We start from the raw sequence: 14,466 nt of genomic DNA on the forward strand, positions 1-14,466 counted from the left end.
TTCAGGCAGGTGACTTAACCTTTCTGTTCCTTAGTTTTCTCTTCTGCAAAATGGGAAGAATAGTGGTACCTCACTTTTAGCCTTGTTAGGATGATTGCCTGAGATCATGCATGTTCAGAGGTTAGAACAGCGCTTGCACAGAGTAAACCTGAAATAAATATTAACCATTATTATTTTTTGGCATTTGAGAAACGCTATTCACAGGTTAACTGGCTGTTATTCTATGGGTTCAAATAAGTATGAACGTGCTTATAGTAAAAATTTCAAATACAAAAATTGTAAGTGAAAAGTAAAAGAACTCCCCTTCTTCATACCTTTTCCTACTTCTTAGAAATAACCACTTTTCTTGTGATATTCAAAATTGCTATACATGTATGCTTACTGCCGAATTGTTAGACATAATCAAGAAAGAAATAAAAGAAACAAATATTTTTATTAAAAAATAATCACTTTATAAATTTATGAAAAATATACGTTCAGTTTATTATTTGAGTAAGTTTTCATTTTATCTATTTGAGCTTCTTAGTCTTTTCCTAGTTTATAGCTTATGGATATTATATCATGTTATATTATTAGCTGATAAATAATTTTTTAACCTCAGGATGAAAAATTGCATTATCTAAAATTTTCTGCATATTTCCAGCCACTGAATTTCTTTATAAAGTAAGGAAAAAGGAAAAATTATTTTTAATAATCCAGGTATTTTGACAAACAGTTTTAAATATTTCTTTTATACTGTATTGGTATTGTAGCTCATTTATTAATCAAAATGAGTATAAGCAACATCATATCCTAGGAGGGTGTCAGTATTGGGCAGAGTACTAGGAAATGAATTTGGAATGGACAGGATCATACCAAAAAGCTAGAAAACAGCATACTATCATGGTTTAAAAACTGGTTCTTCCATTTAATAACTTGGGTGAATTATTAAGTGAATTTCTCTGTGCTTCATCTCTAAAAAGAGGATGACAACAGTACCTACTTCATAGGTTGTTACAAGGACTAAGTGAGTTAGTACACGCAGATGTGGAATTGCTTAGAAAAGTGCCAGGACTGCAGCAAGCAATAACACAAGCGCCCACACTACCACTGCTTCTGAGGAACCCACAACACCACGGAAGAGAAAAGGACATGGCGAGAGGGCAGTCTGAGGGATGCGGTTTCCATTTCCACACAGACAGAGCATGGACATTGATATTCCACCCTAACAAGTAAAAAAGCTGAACAGACTGAATATTCAACAACTCTTCTCAGAAATGTAAAGAAGGGGAGAGTACAGGGTAACTTGCTACCCCCAAGAATAAGATGGATGGGTGGATAGGTAGAGCGATAGAGAGATGCACTGAGGCATATTAAAGCAAACAGAATTGACAGGTGATGGGCATATGCATCCCATTGTATAATTCTCTCAACTTTTTTGTATGAAAAAATTTCATGACATTATGAAGGGAAAAAAAGACAGAAATTGTCAGAGTGGACCAAAAAACAAGACTATATTCTGTGTTGTCTATAAGAAACCCACTTGAAATGTAAAGACACATAGATGAGAAATAAATGGACAGAGAAAAATATGCCATGCTAACACTTGTCGAAAGAAAGCAAAAGTAGCTTTATTAATTTCAGACAGAGCTGACTTCAAAGCAAGGACAGTTATCAGGGATAAAGAAAGGAACTGCGTGATGATAAAGGTTTGTTCTCTAAGAAGACATGACAATCCTTAACACGCATGCGCTGAACAACAGAGCATCAAACTACAGGAGGTAAAAACTCATAGGACTGCAAGGAGAAACAGATGACTTCACTATCCTATTTGGAGACTTCAACACTCCTCTATCAGAAATGGAGGGAGAGCAATTTAGGTTTAAATTCAAAGCAATATAAAGAAATTCAAAATAATATTCTGCAAGAATAATATACAACTTCTGACAGGTAAAGAAATGATTTGCTTTGGGTATAGTCAAATGAAGTATTACTTTTATTATTTTCTTTTTTTTGAGAATAATTTTGAGCTTAGAGGAAAGTTGTAAGAATACTTCAAAGAACTTTCATATACATTTTACTGAGATTCACCAATTGTTAATGTTTTGTTCCATTATTTATATCATTTTTTCTCTCTGCCTCTCTCTCTTCCTCTGCCCTTGTCTCTTTCTCTCTCTATATAGAGATAGATATTTAATTTTGCTGATCTTTTTAAAGTTACATCACCATATCATTTTACCCCATAAACTTGTATGTACTTCCAAAAAACAAAGTCATTCTTTTAAATAACCACAGTAAACTTATCAACCTCAGAAAAATCTAACATTAATACTTGAGTCTAATCTACTGTCTATATACAAATTTTGTCAATAGTGTTTTCTTTAAATGTTTTTTTTTTCCTTCTGCACGGGATCCATTGTGGGATCATATATCATATTTAGTTGAAAAATACAACTCAATTTCCAAATGTCTCAGAACAGTTCGATGGAAATTCTTTTGTACCTACATTCATTTTAACCATCTTTGTCAATAAGTTAGTATCTAATATTTGACCTTAACCACTATCTATTGAATGCTAATGTGTGTGTCCAGGTTGAACTGACGTGCTTGATACCAAAATCTTTTTATTCTGCAGGTCACTTAGAAGCTCAAAATTGCACCTTCCTAATAAAGTCTTTGGGAGAGGAAAAGAAACATCAGTGTAAAACTGCAACATTTGCCAGCATATTTTTCTTTACAGTTAGTTTTGATGCAAACTGCACTAAAGTGTTATTTTTAGATGTTGAGCTATCTTCTCTTAGAATCACATTGCAAGGCCACATCTGGGTTTTAAAAATGTGTGTATCTTATGCTACTCCATTGTGAGTGGAAGACTGTTGGAGAATTCCAAGAATATATAGTATTTCTATATCAGAACAGGCTAGCTTTGTAGCATATTTTTCAAATGTTTAGGACTGAATACATTGCAGAGTGGTAGAGTAAGAGGCAGTTTCCCAAAGTTTAATTAACCCAAAATAAAATTAATCCATCATTGATTGCCTTTACAATGTTATCATATGGAAGCATTTAAAATCATTTCAATAAAGCATTGTAAGAAAAATGGGTGTTGGTTTTCTCTTAATAGAATATCATGACTAGAAGGAAAATATTCTAGTCTTTCAGTAGCATTCCAGAATGCTGATTAGGCACGTGGCTTAGCTTGTACATAATATGTAGTAACAATTTGACCAAAAGAATGTGACTACAGATTACACTTTTCTGAAGGTTTTGATGTGCTATCTTTGCAGAACAATTTTGGGTTTAGGGTTTGTTTTTTTTAATGTGTGCAAAAACACATGCAGTTTGTTGGCTTCTGCTGAATATGGTGGTATATTTTGATGCGAGTTTGCGTTTGGGGAACCCAATGAACCTTTTTCATACTAGAACTGTAACTGAGGTTTACCAGTTGACCTGCAGCACTAGGTGGGAGGCAGAGAAGCACATCGGCGACGTGTGGTCTCTGGCTATGCTGGCGGCGCCTAGCTTCACAGGGCTTTGTCAATAAGTTAGTTTCTAGTATTTGTCTAGTTCTGCTACTCCTGAGGGCACAATTTTATTTTGTGGCTATTGCTGCCTCTCCCTTTAACATTTGCATGTTTGTTTGACATGCTGCCTGAGGACTTTCATAAGTGGCATTGGGGACATGTGGCTGTAGTTGCGACTGGCCATCCTCTCAGAGCCCGTTCCTGGGGCCATGAAGCACAAGGGTATTGCACACCAATTTCCACCTCTCCATGGGATGACAAAAGATGGGCCTGTATGTCTGAGGGTGCTTCTACATCAATAGGCTGGCAGCAACGGAGGAAGCTCTTCAGGCAGTCACCCGGCTTCTAGAAGACCGTGATGCCTCAGGGAGGGAAAACTCGAGCAAATCATGATGCTAATTTCAGGACATCACTTTATTTTAGCATTCCAAGCAAGTTCCCTGGCTGGAATTGAACAGGCGACCTTTCAGCCCTCAGGCCGGTGCTCAGTCCACTGAGCCACACCAGCCAGCGTTCAAGTTCCTTATTTCATTTGATTTTCCTTGTCATTTATATTTTACAAATGGGAAAACTGAGGCCTGAGAAAGTTGAGTGACTTTCCAAAGATTACACAAGCAGTAACAGAAACCGCAGAAGTGCCTGTGCATGTGTGCAGCTATTGCTCCCTGAATGCGCTCCCCACAGAGAGTCCCTATTCACCAGTTCCATGGTGCTTGTTAGTATTATGAAGGAAGAAAATAACTTGAGAGGAAGCAGTGCTAAAGCAAGGCCATGGGACAGGCAGGGCACATGGTCACAGGCAGTGTCATTTGCAAGCACTTGCTCCTCCACCAAGCACTGGTGCAGGTCCCAACGGCACCGCTCACTTCCTGCCCTGCCCAGCCCAGCCTCTGATGCTCTAATGTTAACAGCTAACTATACCACTGCGTGGGTGTGAGTACAGTAGACCTCTAACTCAAGGCCCAGGCTTTCCCATGACTTCGGAATCCACAGATAAGCCTAACTCTCTAATCAACCTTTTGACCCAATATTTTATTTCTAGGTATTTTATTTGATCCTGAATATGCCCTAATATTACAGATTGTCTCAGGGCTCCTTTAATGCTGTCACTAGTTTTGCAAGAGGCTGGGATGAATTACAATGTCACATGGCTTTGACTGAGAAGCAGACGAGAGCAGGTCTGTAACCACTGCATGCTCTTTACCATCTGGCGGAGAGTCATGCATGGGCCTGAGTATCCACCGGATACTGTGTTGGTTCTATTTCAATAGAGGGACCCCTACTGAACCCTACTCACTCTGGGTTTCTCTCCTTTTAAGAAGGGCCTTGGACAGTTCTATCACATGTTAATATAAGTAACATGTTTATGAATAATAACTATACTTTCTAAAGCAAAAACAATGAAAAGACTGACATTATTTTACATTTTTACAATTTAAAAAAATCGTATAGCCTCTGGGAAAATTCTGCTATATACTTGTGAAGGAATAAGAGTGAAAAAGGCAAGTAATACCTTGATATTGTTTTGAAAACTGTTTTGCTCTTATGAGCCCCTTGAAAGTGTCTAGGGGACCTAAGAGGGACCACACTGTGAAATCCATACTATCAAGTGGCTGTCAGCTGGCCGGGTGCCACTCAGCACCTCAGCAGCCTGAGGAAGTAGGCAATATAGTGCTTTGAGTAGGTGATACAGCACTCCTTATACTAACTCAAATCATCATCATCAAGTGGACAGGAGTTTATGATGGTGAAGAGGAAAGGAAGGTGGTAGGACATTTGAAGGTCAGGGACATCAGACAGCAGGCAGGACTCATGGCAGCCGCTAGCAGAAGGGAGGATTCAGGTTTCCAGGATGATGTGAGAAAAAGAGAAAGGCCACAACTCTCTGCATTCCTGCAGGTCAAAGCCATGTATTGAGAACCTACTGCATGCCAAGCCTCTGCTCTAAGGCCCCTGGGCAGAAAGGAACAAAAAAGAATTCCCAGCTTTCAGGAGCCGATGAATTTCCTGTCAAGTATTGGTTTCACTCAAGATAACCCCCAAATTACAATGATGATCAAAACTTGATCTAAGTTTACTGCTTTTCAAAGCACTTTCACACATTACTTCACTCGATTCCCTCTTCTTTAAGATTCCTTGTTATTTCAATTCTGGTTTTTAAGAAGTTTTATTTTTTTCTAAAAAAAAAAAAATATTGCCAGTCCCTGAGCAAAATACAATGCTCAGTTTAATTATCCTTGAGCGGTCAATTTCGCAGGGATGACTATAAAATAAAAGACTGGGGATAGAATTTCGCTCATCCTTTTGCTCAACTAAAAGAGTGACGACTCTTTTCACGTTGGCGGGAACAACTTTAGTGAATTAGAACTACCGGAACCTACCAGAGAGAATGAGAGCAAACCATTCAGCAACCCCAACGACCGGGTGTGGCGGGGCGGTGAGCAGCAAGCTTGCAAATCCCCTACTCACTGAAGCGAGTCCTTTTTTGTGTGATTTCCTGCCTAGGCAGCAGTCAGGACAGCTATATAAAGAGCAGGCGGTCCCGCAGGTCCCACACAACAGGAGTGAACACCTGCTGTTCATTTTTTCCAAAATGGGAAAGGTAAGTGCTGGGTACCTGAGGCTCAACCTTTGTCTTGTCGCGGCATCTTCAGCAGGGCAAATAGCTTCATGCTTCCCTGTCTTCCATCTTGCAGATCACCTTCTACGAGGACCGCGGCTTCCAGGGCCGCCGCTACGAGTGCAGCAGCGACCACGCCAACCTGCAGCCCTACATCAGCCGCTGCAACTCCATCCGCGTGGACAGCGGCTGCTGGATGCTCTATGAGCGCCCCAACTTCCAGGGCCGCCAGCACTTCCTGCGGCGCGGCGACTACTCCGACTACCAGCCGTGGCTGGGCCTCAGCGACTCCGTGCGCTCTTGCCGTCTCATCCCCCTAGTAAGTATGGCTCTGTCTTTGTCTTAGGACTCTTTGGAAATGAAAGTCATTAAAGATCATTCTTCAACCAGATTGTTTCAACTAGCAAGCAGAGTGGAAGTGAGCCTAAAGCTTGTAGTTCATTCTAGAAGGGTGGTTCCGATGGGAAGCCATTCTTTGTGAAACCTCTCTTTTTTTTCTTTATCACATATTCCCAGTTTTATATTTTAAATGTAATTCAAAATTAAAAGATGAAGACCAAGAAAAAGCACAACATAGAGAAAACTGAAGTTACCATCTGCAGAAGATAAAATTTCTTAAAGTGGCGATTCCAAGCCTTAACTCAGAAATCCAATAAAACAAAATTTAGAAATGCAATCTGTGTTTGTTTAATTGATAAAAATACTTCTGCTTGCTTTGAGTCACTTTTCTATCTGATTATCTCTCTGGAGAAGAGAGGCCCCTGTCTTCTAGTTTCTGTTCTAATTTAATGGTCAGAACCCACCAGCTCACTTAGAGGTTATAAATTAGTGGAAGCGCCAAATCCAAAACTTTGTTTGAGATTCGGTATTTCCTAGGTAGTGGTTGCAGAGTTCTCAGAAGAATGGTGTGTGAGAGGCAAGAGACGTAGCGTCACCCAAACAGAGCTTAATGAAAATGATTCTTGCAGCTGAGGGAAACAAAAAAGTTGAGGGTAGGAAGCTAAATAGTCAGATAGGTAGACATCTCAACCGAAGGCAGAAAATGTGTCAATCTTAATTTTTTACCAGAGTTTTGTGATCCTATATGCCATAGTGTACATGAACACTAAAACATCAGTTGTACAGAAAATCGCTAAAGGTGGGTTCTTTCTTAACAAGAGTAATTTATGAAATGTGACAGGGCTTTCCAATGACTCTCATTTTTCACCTTTGCAAAAGAATTTCTCTAATAACAAGGACTAAATTAATCTATTTTATTTTAGGCAAATCTTAATTCCTGAGGCCAGAGGATGGTGGGTAGCATTTAAAGGGCTGCTGAATTCTGTTCCTTGCTTTCCGCATTAAATATTAGACTCATTTCAAGTGGTTGATGGGGGGACAAGAAGGCCCTTTAACTCTGCAACATGGCTGTTCCGGAAGCAAACTTGAACTCAGAATTCCTGGCCAGGTGTGGCCAGGGAGGTGCATGGACTAGAACTTTAATTTCTCTTCATGTGTATTCACTTACTTTTTATTTTCTGTCTGCCACTCCAGCACTCCGGCATTTACAGAATGAGGATCTACGAGAGAGATGACTTTCGAGGACAAATGTCAGAGGTCACAGATGATTGTCTCTCTCTTCAGGACCACTTCCACCTCAGTGAAATCCACTCCCTCAAAGTGCTGGAGGGCTACTGGGTTCTTTATGAGACGCCCAACTACAGGGGCCAGCAGTACCTGCTGAGACCAGGAGAGTACAGAAGATACCTTGACTGGGGCGCTACAAACTCCAGAGTTGGTTCTTTTACACGTGTCATGGACTGTCACTGAAATATTCACAGTCTCTGTGTTTCTCCTTTAGAATCTAATAAAACATTTTGGCTTGTGTTTCTGGCACCAATAGATTCCTGCCTTTCTTTCAATATACTGAACATTCATTTGCAATTTTGCCACTTTGCAAAAAATAATAACATGTTTTCAAAATGGGGAAACAACATCATATAAGGGAGATAAAGTGAGGATATTTTGTCAGCATTCTTTTGAAGACTAAACCATGTAAATTCAAATAAAGTTCAATTCATTTGGGCCAAAGCCATTTGTGGTTTTTCATACAAGGATACTTGTGCAGTTACAAAGGTGAGTTAGTACTTCCTGATTGTCCTTCCTGGACATCTTCCTTTTGTATAGTCCAGGACTTAGCTGACAAGGAAAGTCATTCTCAGCATCTAGGTTGTTATTGGAGCTCCGTAAACAAACAAACTGTTCCCTCTCACCTATTGCACACATATCCTAACAGCTACTGTTCTTTTTCTCCCAATTTCATTCCTAATATCCCATTCCTCCATGAGATTTCCAGTCCAAATATAATTCCCTGTAGGTTTGCTGTATGTGCTTTGTAGAAGAATTTCAGGATTTTTACCAAAACCACAGGCACACAGGGAAAGCCAGCCTTTTATCATTTTAATAGGAAATAAAGTACTATATGTAGAAAATAATACTAAATGCAAAATAAAGAATTGGAACTTGCTGGGGTTTGATTGTATGTCTGTTTCTTTTATTTGTCAAGAATAGATTAAAGTCACAAATAAAAATTACAATATAATAAAATAAATGAAAAAAAATGAGGAAAATGCATCAGAAGACAAAAAAAGAGTATGAAAGAGGGAGAGAGAGAGAGAGAGAGATGGAGCCAGGGGTGAGGTGAAGTTCAAGACCACATTGCATTCTCTGAGGCACTTTGTTGGCTGTAGACAGAGCCAGATTTGGATCCAGCAGCCAAGGCAGACAGGGAAACAAGATCGGTTCTACAACTCACAGAATCTATATGACCAAAAAATAAATTATTCATGACAAGCCTAACCACTACCAGTACTAAAACCAAAAAGAAAATTTTCTTGTGGGTCCTGGTAAAGAGGGTACTGAGTAAACAACACCCTCAATAACATCCTGCAGTAATTAAATATAGTTATTTGGACTGTTTCTTATCAAGTTACTCAATGAAGCTGATGGCTTCAGTTCAAAATTTAAGTTCCCCATCCTTTTAAGTTCTAACAAAATGACTCTTGTAATTGTCTCTTGTAATTCTAGAGAGAAAGAGAATGGTTTATGCTTTTTCCAGTCACCATCCACTCAGAACCCCTACCTTGTCATTGGGTGGATCTTCTTACCTTCCTTGTGTGTCTCACTTGCCCCTCCCATGCATCATACTGACCCAGATGGAAGACATGGTTCCCATAGTTCCTTTAACTCCTGAACTGTCTCTCACATAAAACATTAACATGTTCAGCCAGCTTAATTATGGAGGCCCTAGGAGAGAGATGCAAGTTTAGATCATTATAGTACAACAACAGTAGATGGCTCTGCTCTAGCCAGTCTGCCAGCTTCAACCTGCTTGTGAGTGATCTTGTCTTCTTTCCCTTCCCTGCCCCTCTCTTCTCTGTTCTTTGCTGTATCATCATGGTTGTTACAGAGTCTCTGTATCCCACGTCCTCAAGGTCTTCAAATGCACTATCCAGGTGGCTTATAAATAGAGCAAACATACTTTGTTTCTTAAACTGAATCATTTTTGAGAGTAAAAGTGCACTATGAAGGATTACCGTGGGGCAAAAGGCATGAATCGGGACTGTTCCAGGGAAACTGGAGCACATGATTTGGCTGCCTATGAAAGTTTCTTCCCTGAAAAATAGTTCAAATGTTCTCCTTTGACAGTTTGTCAGAGCAAAAGTGATAATCACAATCTGTTGCTTAAACAAGAAGAAATGCATTGTTTTGAACACAATTATTTGGCATTCATTGTTCCTAAATCTCAGTTCTTCAGATTTTAAACTCTAATACTAGTACTGGACAGTCTTCTGTTTGCCAGCAACATATCAAATGTGAATTAGAAACCCAAAGTTTCTTGGAGTACTGAATTTCATATTATTTACCAAGTACTCATATCACAGACCGCAGTCATGGAAATGATCCTGAAACACCTGAATAAGTTCATAAAATAAGAGTTCTTGGATCTCATTTCTTCTTGAAAATCAGTTGCTTCCATCACTAGGACATAGGCAAAGAGAATGGTATCTTCTCTCTAATCCCAGCATAAGTCCACAGTGGGGAGTGACCAGGGGAAGAGAGCATGCCCAAACTAACTGCTAATTCTACCCTTTCTCCTTCTCTCCCTACTCTCTCTAAAGTTAATGCTGAGACCTCAAAGAGCTGAAAGGGTCTGAGGAGAAGGCAGCCAGAAAGAGTGGAATGGAAGAAGGGATAACCTACAGAATTCCATTAACCTTTTCCCCATCAAGATGAACTAATAATTTGAAATAACTCAAGTGTCAAACTACACACCCAATACACACCAGTGTTCCTTGCATATTCTAATTTGCATTACTAAGTCCAGATTTTAAATCTTTTTTTTCCATTTTTTTTCTTTTTCCCTTTGAATCTACAATGGCTTCTGGGTTATCTAACAACTTTATAAAATGTCCACCAAGCAAAGAAAGTGAAGTAGCAGCTAACCCATAAAGAAGTACCCAGAAGGCAGATCAAAGGATCCGCCTTCTTATGGGTTCTCCCTCCAATTGTCCTGCCCTGCTGCCATGGGGTTAGGTCCTGACCCCAATAAGACACTAGTATGTGTCTTATTCTCTCTCCTCGAACTTCAGGAGTTCAAAATTTCTCCTTTGTCAGTTTGTCAAAGCAAAAGTGACAATCACAACAGCCTGTCGCTTAAACAAGAAGAAATGCATTGTTTTTAACCCAAAAGCTAAATTGTACCAAGAGAAATGCCATAGGAGTTAAGCAGAGGTGAGTCATCAAAGATAAATTGTTCCTATGATGGTAGTCTTTGGTCCTTTACCCAGGGTCTTTATCTGGTCTAGTTTGGTCTACACAGCTGCCAAACAAATGACCTCTGCTCATTTAACCGAACACATACATGACATAAATGCTATATGCATTACTAGGAAGCAGGAAGGTGGGTGGTAAAGTCAACTGCTGGCTGGACATCAGCCACTGGCAAAACTCTGAAATTGGCTGCTACTGTTGTAACATTAATTTGACATATCAGAAGACATAAAACTTAGAATTACTGAGGATCAAAGGGTCTGGGGGACAACATGTTATTCCTGTATTTGCTCTTTTGCTTAGTCACCTCCCTTGTTATAAAGGCCCATTACTGGGTCATATGCATTGTGCTTCTGACACCCTACACAAGGAAAGTTGCCAATGCTGAACTTTGATGTGGGTGCGTATGCCAGTGTGTGCTGAGCATTTGAAATTGGTCCTGTGGACTATTACAATAATGAACTTCAGGCTGGAGAGTAACATTTATATCCCCCAAGCGTTTACTGAGTGACTTTAATATACCAGTTCATTTTGCCAGTGAGTGACAAAACAAAACTAAAGGCAGAATAGTTACTGTCCTTATGAAGGTCTCCTCATTTATTTGTAGGAATTGATATCTAAACGAACTAATTAGATAAATGATAATTACCATTACAGTGGTATGAACAAGATGCTTGGTGAACCAAACAGGTAGTTATTAATTCAGCCTGGAAGATAAAGAAGTGTTCAAGGAAATCTTCGCAGAGGAATTAACACTTGAGCTGAGCCTTGAGGAAAGGGTACGACTGCTCTGGGTGAAAAATGTGAAAGTGGTATCTTAAGGCAAAAAACCCAAAAGCTCAATATGTTCAAAAACAAGAGAAGTGCACAAATAACTTTGTGTATTTGGGAAACTACAAGTGGTTTAGGTGTGATGGGACAGAAAGTCTGGGGACAGACAACGGATGTCAGGTCTGGTATGTCATGCTAAGAAACTGGTACTTGATTCTGGAGGGAAGGGGAGTCAGTGAAGCATTTCAAGCAGGTGAGTGGCTGTCTTAGTTCTGCCTGCTGCAACAAAAATACCACTGGCTGGGTGGCTTAAACAGCAAACACGTACTTCTCACAGTTCTGGAAGCTGGGAAGTCCAAGATCAGGGCACCAGCAGACCTGGTGTCCGGTGAGAGGCCACTTCCAGTTTGTAGACATCTTCTTTTTGTATCTTTACCTGGCAAAGAGAGGTGAAGCAAGCCCTTCCGCGTCACTTTTTATAAGGACATTCATGACCTAGTTACCTCTCAAATGCCTCAACTCCTTTTGGGATCGGGGATTCAACATTACATTGGGGGTTGAGGTTTTAAGATTACATTGAGGATTAAGGTTTCAACATGTGAATTTGGCTGAAACACAAACATTCAGTTCATAGCAGCAGCATGACTTGATGTGTTTTGATCCTGATCACCCTGGTATCCTAGCAGAGTTCACTTCGGAGAAAGGCAAGGCTGGACAGAGTCAAGAGCTTATTGAAAGCCTGGCTGAGATATGAGGAACCTTGAAGAAAGGCAGCTGCTGGTGGAGGTGGGTTATGGGAGCAAGGAGGAGAGGAAGGCAGGGGCTAGGGAAGAGAAGGGGCGGGACCTGAAAAGAGGTGAGAGAAACATCAAAACTATGCCATTTTGAGACAAGACTAACATTTAGTAATATGCATTTTCTCACCATTCTCTCTTTTCCTGTTTATCAGCTCTATTATTTAAAGTGCTGGTACTTCTGCTTTGCTTCTCTCATGTGTATATGAAACTATAGAACAAAGCAGAAAGCATTTCTGCCTATATGTTTGAAAAGAATGTTGGTATAATTGCTAGTACAATTTTACCTGAGGATAGCTAAAACATATGTTTTTCTTATTTAAAAAAAAAAATGAAGAAATAAACCAGAGTTAATGTTTTTCAAAGTTTGGTCCAAGGACAATCTGGTGCTGCTTAGAAAATGCGGATTTCTGGAGTCTTTTCCAGATCTAGCAAAATCTCCCAAGAGGGTACGGCCTGGTAATCTGCATTTCAATAAGCACAAGTGATTCTTATGTATACAAGAGTGAAAAACAGTAGATCACTTATAAAGTCCCTTCCAAGTCTACCATTTTTTAATCATAAAATGGCTTCAGAGCAGAAAGATTTTTCAAGCATGTTTGAGAGGACTGCATAGCTCTGAGAAAGATAAATAGGCTGAAGCCATCCTTAATAATGTCACATTATTACCAATATGAGATATTTATTCAGTTCTCATTTGTGCCAGGTAGATGGCAAACATAAGATACACATGATTTCATTTATTCATGTCAATGTGCTTTAGCCAAAGACCATCAGGAACCCTTGTCATGAAACAAGTTAGGTTTACTACTTGTTAGATGGGGTGTTTATTGCACCCCATGGGGAAGCTGCCTCAATAAGATGGTGTTGGAAAGAGCATGTTATAGTATTTTTACTTTGGTTGGATGATTTGGGGAAGGGTCTAGAAAAGCAGGGATTCACTCTAGATAGGTTGTTGTCAGAAAGCAGGGGTAATTTCATAACTGGCTCTCAATAAATACACTCTTGGGGAGGGGAGCCCAGCACAAGAATAAAGCTGCAATTGATGTAAAAGCAACAGTTAGTCATTTTAGCTGAGAGAGGTGCAGTTTGGTATTTGGAGGGTGGCACACTGACTTTGTTTTTGCCTGTGCTTGTCTCATTTCATCATGACCTCAGAGTAACCTGGCCTGCACTTGCTGTTTTGTGAGATTGTTTGCGTCCGATAGGCGAATAACGCAGCCTAGCTCCCCCAGGCCAGCTTCTGAATGTCAGAGGCTTTTCTTTCTTTTTTCTTTATTTCTTTCTTATCAAACATACTATATACTATGAGATAAGTACTATGAAATAACTCAAGCTCTGAGAGGTTATATAGCTACTAAGTGGACTTTCTCAATCCATGAAACTTTGCTGCCTCCTCCCGCCCTGGAAAATGGGAAGCAATCTACAAAGCAATAAACTTCTCAGTCTTAGACCCAATGACCATAGAAGCCTTTCCCTTGGTTCTTATCACCAGTTGATTACCAGCCGGTGATTTCTAGTTACATGAGGTATAACAAAGGGGAAGTTAGTAGCTATGGCTCAAATCATCTGGACAACTCAGTCAAAACTAGCAAAGATCAGAACCCAGATTTGTGTCCTGCATTAGACTGGAAAATTGTGGAAAGAAGGAAATTTTAAGTTGAAGTGATCTCTGCGGTCAAGGAAAATTAGTCGGTGCTGTGGCGTTCTGAGGCACTTCTCTCAAGGCCTAGATTTTTTTTTTCCCCCCCAGAAAATATATGGGGCATAACTGAATCTTAGACACACACATTTCAGGTCGAAAGTTCAAACTGATGTGCTGATAAATTTAGAAAACACTAAGAATCCAAATAAAAGCAACTGTAGGGACCGCTAAAACACATACAGGACAGCGTTGGAATATACCAGAGAACGAGGGTAAACTCCACAGGCATTTCTATTGAATGCAGCATGTAAAAGGGATCTG

General features: G+C 39.8%; 1 protein-coding gene across 1 annotated transcript; it reads left to right on the plus strand.

The window, feature by feature from the left end:
- Positions 1-6,096: 6,096 nt before the first annotated feature.
- On the plus strand, positions 6,097-7,932 carry LOC129080694 (gamma-crystallin B-like). Its single transcript, XM_054586195.1, has 3 exons — positions 6,097-6,105; positions 6,200-6,442; positions 7,657-7,932. The coding sequence occupies exons 1-3, from the start codon at positions 6,097-6,099 to the stop codon at positions 7,930-7,932; spliced, it is 528 nt and encodes a 175-aa protein (XP_054442170.1).
- The last annotated feature ends 6,534 nt before the right edge of the window (positions 7,933-14,466 follow it).

The sequence above is a fragment of the Pteronotus mesoamericanus genome, unplaced genomic scaffold, assembly GCF_021234165.1.
Source record: "Pteronotus mesoamericanus isolate MK-2021 breed Mesoamerican mustached bat unplaced genomic scaffold, CSHL_Meso_final contig_90, whole genome shotgun sequence".
Taxonomy (NCBI): Eukaryota; Metazoa; Chordata; class Mammalia; order Chiroptera; family Mormoopidae; genus Pteronotus; species Pteronotus mesoamericanus.

What these genes read in the sequence shown, in the direction of transcription:
- LOC129080694 (XM_054586195.1), top strand. An exon ending in CTTGCCGTCTCATCCCCCTA is followed by an intron (nt 6,443 to 7,656) that starts GTAAGTATGGCT and finishes CTGCCACTCCAG; the next exon opens with CACTCCGGCATTTACAGAAT.